Source organism: Dipodomys spectabilis, unplaced genomic scaffold, assembly GCF_019054845.1.
Source record: "Dipodomys spectabilis isolate Male_0828 unplaced genomic scaffold, ASM1905484v1 ptg001850l, whole genome shotgun sequence".
NCBI classification, from domain to species: domain Eukaryota; kingdom Metazoa; phylum Chordata; class Mammalia; order Rodentia; family Heteromyidae; genus Dipodomys; species Dipodomys spectabilis.
Genome location: NW_024872527.1, coordinates 11,744 through 16,393, shown reverse-complemented (window position 1 = coordinate 16,393; position 4,650 = coordinate 11,744). Strand labels below are relative to the sequence as shown.

Sequence of the window (4,650 nt, the reverse complement as noted above, 5' to 3'; positions counted from 1 at the left end):
GCTAGCTGTGGCAATTGTCTGTAGAATTCTAAGTGTGCCATTGTGAGTCTTTCAACATCGGTAAAATTTTAGTCCCCAAGTCTTTCCTAATTCCCATCCTAGGACTTGTTTGCCCTTGTCTGTGAACCGAACTTTCATTCAGGCATCAGAATCCTGGGGAACCCTAATTTGTTATTTCACAGGCATCCCATTAAACTGGATGCCCGCTGGCCCTGATTTAGTAAAAGTAACAAGGTCTTCTCCTTTTCCTTTCCATTTTCCTGAAGTACTTGTTTTGCAGCCCCAGCTCTTACAGTAAAAATCCTCTGGTCCTCCACAATTACTAGTCCTTCCTTCCCCTGGGCAAACATACCAGTGTCTCCATCTACACTCAACAAGCCTAGGTCCTTCCCATACTCCCTCAGCGAGCTAGCACAAATTAAATGTAAGCCTGTCTCGAAACCATAGGGAGGGTCCCTCTTTCACAGCCAGAGGGAAATGTTTGTCCATTACCTGATTACTAATAATCCAAGCCCAATTATATGGGCGATTAGGATTGCAAGCACCCACTATTATGTCAATACAATTTCCAAGTAAGCTATAGTCAACAACCATTTCATGACTTAGTCTTTTTACGGCTCAATTTGAGCTTTAAGGATTGTCTTTGAAAATTGAGACTTATCACTCTGGGTTCTCTCCAAAATCGGTTATGGGTTCTACAGGCTTCGCATGCAAATGTTGGATCCAGGTAGCAATGCCATCGACTTTGAGGAAAATTGGATTCGTCAAGATGACCACAAAGGTCCTTTCCACCGCGGTTCCACGTTTTCCTGTCGGTGTCTTTTCACCAGGACCCAGTCCCGGGGTGGAAGTGATGTGGGATCGGTGGAGGGCCTGACTCATACAGCACATTCAGTCTAGGCCAGACATAAAGGCGGGTCCTCTACAGGACCCTGAGAGAGAACAAAAGTTCAGATTTATCACCTTCCCTAAGAAACTGCTCTGAAAATTAGGAATTATGGGAGGGGGCATTTCGAATACAATTTCATAGGGGGAAAGACCAATTTTCAAAGGGGAGTTTCGTACTCTGTATAAGGCAAAGGGAAGGAGAGTTACCCACTCACCACCAGTCAACATGGTCTATTTGGTCAGGGTCTACTTTACAGTTTTCTACCTGTCTTGAGCTTTGGGGGTCTATAAGCGCAATGCAGTTTCCAATCTGCTCCACGTGCATTAGCAAGTCCCTGACTTACCTTCAACACAAAGGCTGGTCCATTATCTGATCCTATCATGCTAGGGAAGTCAAACCTGTGTAAGATTTCTTCCAGCAATTTCTTAGCCACCTCCTGTGCTGTTTCATGCTTTGTAGGAAAGGTTTTTACCCATCCTAAAAAGGGAAAACTAATAGATATTTATATCCGTACTTGCCAGGTTTGATTTCTGTGAAGTCCACCTGCCAGTAGGTTCCTGGACTCTCTCCTCTTATCCGACTGCCTGGTCCTGCCTGAATTTTCCCTGCATTAGTCAGCTGACATGCCTTACAGTCCCTGACAATCTGTTCTATTTTAGCATGTCTATTCTTGACCCTAAGACCAGTATTTCTCACCAGGTCTTGCATCTTCCTCCTACCCATGTGGGTGCTCAATGGATTTTCAGTAGTATTTTACTCCCTAACTGTTCAAGCAAGACAATGTTGCTCTTAGAGTCTCTCCATCAACCATTCAGGCATTGTGCCATTGTTATTTGATCAATCCATTTTAAATCTTCTATGGTATATGTAGGAGTGTCCAGGAGAGTTCTTGAACCGGGGTCTGGGAGGTTTATCATCGTTATAGAGTCTCTTTGTGTTGTCATTTCCCGGGCAGTTCTGTCGGCCAGGTTATTGCCTTTATTCACAGTATCTTTAAGTTTTTGATGTCCAGGGAAATGAACAATGGCCAACTTCTTAGGCAATCAAAGAGCAGCGATTAAGGCCAAAATTTCATCTTTATTTTCGATGGACTTTCCCTCTGCTGTCAGAAATCCTCTTTCTTTCTAGATAGCTCTGTGTATATGAGCCATTGCAAATGATTACTGACTATCACTATACAGAGTTAGTCTTTTATTCTTTCCTAGCGTTAGTACTTGGGGTCAGGGCTATTAATTCGGCTCTCTAGGCTGACGTGCCTATGGGCAGAGGTTCGGCCCAAACCACATCAGTCTCAGTCACTACTGCTGCTCCCGCATACCTGTGTCCTTGATGAAGAAAGCTGCTCCCATCTGTAAACCACACAAGTTCACCATCTGGTAACACTGATCTCTTAAGTCCTCTTGGATATTACGGACTTGAGCCAAGATCTCCGAGCAATCATATAGTGACATGTCTAGGTCTGGATCTGGTAGAAAAATCGCTGGGTTGACAGCTGAGGGAACCAGGAAATTAATTCTGAGAGGACTGAGTAGCAGTCCTTGGTAATGGATTAGTCAGGCATTGCTGAGCCATCGGTCTGGTGGTTGCTTTAACACACTCTCACTAGCATGGGCGTGGTCACATACAGTTCCTGCCCCATAGTTAATTTGCATCTTTTACCATTAAAGCAGTAGCCACTTTCATTCTCAGGCATGGTGGCCATCCTGCTGCCACCAGTCTAATTTCTTTGATAAGTAGGCTACTGGTCTTCTCCATGGGCCTAGATATTGGCTTAGGACTCCTTTCATAATCCCATTATGTTCATCCACATACAAATTAAAGTGTTCATTTGTATCAGGGAGTCTTAATGCTGAGGCTGACAATAAGGCAGTTTTTATCTGTTCAAAGGCTTGTTCAACTTACTCCATCCATAAAAACAGCTGCTTTTCTTTGGTAGCCTCATAAAGGGGTTTAGCCATCTCCGCAAACCCAGGAATCCACAGACAACAAAAGCCTGCTGAGCCCCAAAGCTCCCTTACGTGGTGCTGAGACTGGGGTGTTGGAATTTTAAGGACAGTTTCTTTTCTTCCTTTTGTAAGCCACTGCTGGCCCCCTTTCAATAAATAGTCCAGATAAGTTACCTCTGATTTGCAGATTTGAGCTTTCTTGGCCAACACTTAAGAAACCAAGGCTTCCCAAAGTCTCGAGTAAATCATCCATTCCTCAGATGCATTCTCTTTCAGTTTTAGCAGCAATTAATAAATCATCCACATATTGCAACAAAGTCAAGCTAGGGTGGCTTCCCATAGACTCACCTAAGTCCTCATGCAGGGCTTCATCAAAGAGTGTTGGTGAGTTTTTAAATCCTTGAGGAAGTCTTTTCCAGTTCAGCTGTCCATTAATATCTCTTTCTACATCAGTCCACTCAAAGGACAAGAGATCTTAGCTTTTAGCTGCCAAGGGTAGGCTGAAAAAGTCATCTTTTAAATCTAATACTGTGTACCACTGTCTTTTGTGAGGCAAGGTGCTCAGGAGTGTGTAGGGGTTGGGTACAGTCAGGTAAATGTCCATTACCCATTTATTTACCTCTCTTAAGTCCTCCACTGGCTTATATTCATTGGAGTGGGGCTTACAGACTGATAGCAGGGGAGTGTTCCATGCTGACTGACAGGGCCGCAGTATACCCAGTTCTAGCAGACACCTAATGTGGGCCGTTATTCCCACCCGTGTCTCCATGGATATAGGGTACTGCCAGACTCTGACTGGGTCAGCTCCTGGCTTTACCTCAATGAATAGAGCTGGTCTATGCTTCGCTAGTCCCACTCCTCCAGTCTCTGCCCAGGCTTCTGGATACCTTTCCAGCCAGTAGGTGATTTCTTGGTGAGGAGCCTGTGGTGATTGGTGCAACCGGTACTCATCTTCCAGGCTCATAGTCAGAGCTTGTATTGGTCTCCCTTGGGCATCTGTCACCTGGGAGCCTTCTGGATAGAAGTGAATCTGTGCCCCGACCTTAGTCAACAAGTCTCTTCCTAATAAGGGATAAAGGCTCTCTGGGATAACTAAAAATGAGTGAGATACTCGTCCCGTCACCAGATCCACTGTGCTTTGGGTGGTCCATGAGTATCGTTTAACTGCTGTGACCCCTTGCACCGAAGAAGTTTTGTTCGAAAGTTTTCCATGGGGCTTTATTACTCCTTGGGACATTTTGAGTTGTGGTCATATCCCAAATTGCTGAAAGCATCGGCTATTTCGTTTTGTGACAATTGTAATTAATAATCTCCTTTCCTCTGGTTTTATGTGTGGATTGATATACATTGAAATGGGTCAGAACCAGAATGCACCTGGCACTACCCTTACCTTCCTAACAACTAATTTAAAGAATGTTAAGGACAGAGCTAACAATGTCCCCAGGTGTAAAGTGTGGACTAGCTGGTTTGTCTTAGATCCCAAAGGGGTAGACAGAGACACATTGTGATATTCTAGCAGTGGCATCCGATAGATTACCTGACTCCAGCTTTGCTTCAAGTGGGCCAATCTTTCTAGGCCAGATTTCACCCTTCGTGGTAGAAAAATAAGGGGGTCTGAAAGAGAAAGTAGTTATTATAGGATGAAGAAACAGAATGAAGACTAACAGCCTCAAACGGAGGCAAACAAGGTCTCTTGGCATCCTCCTCCGGATGAACCTGAGTGAGGAAACGTTTCATAATACTCACATTACAAACACACAGACATTAGGACAAGACACACATTTAACAGCATGCCCATGGTACACTGTCAGACAG

At 44.4% G+C, this 4,650-nt stretch overlaps 1 protein-coding gene across 1 annotated transcript; it reads right to left on the bottom strand.

The window, feature by feature from the left end:
* Positions 1 to 2,187: 2,187 nt before the first annotated feature.
* LOC122103135 lies at positions 2,188 to 4,072 on the bottom strand. The gene is given in 2 exon segments (XM_042673601.1): positions 2,188 to 2,381; positions 3,184 to 4,072. Coding segments are annotated over 2 exon segments (1,083 nt in total).
* Between the last annotated feature and the right edge of the window lie 578 nt (positions 4,073 to 4,650).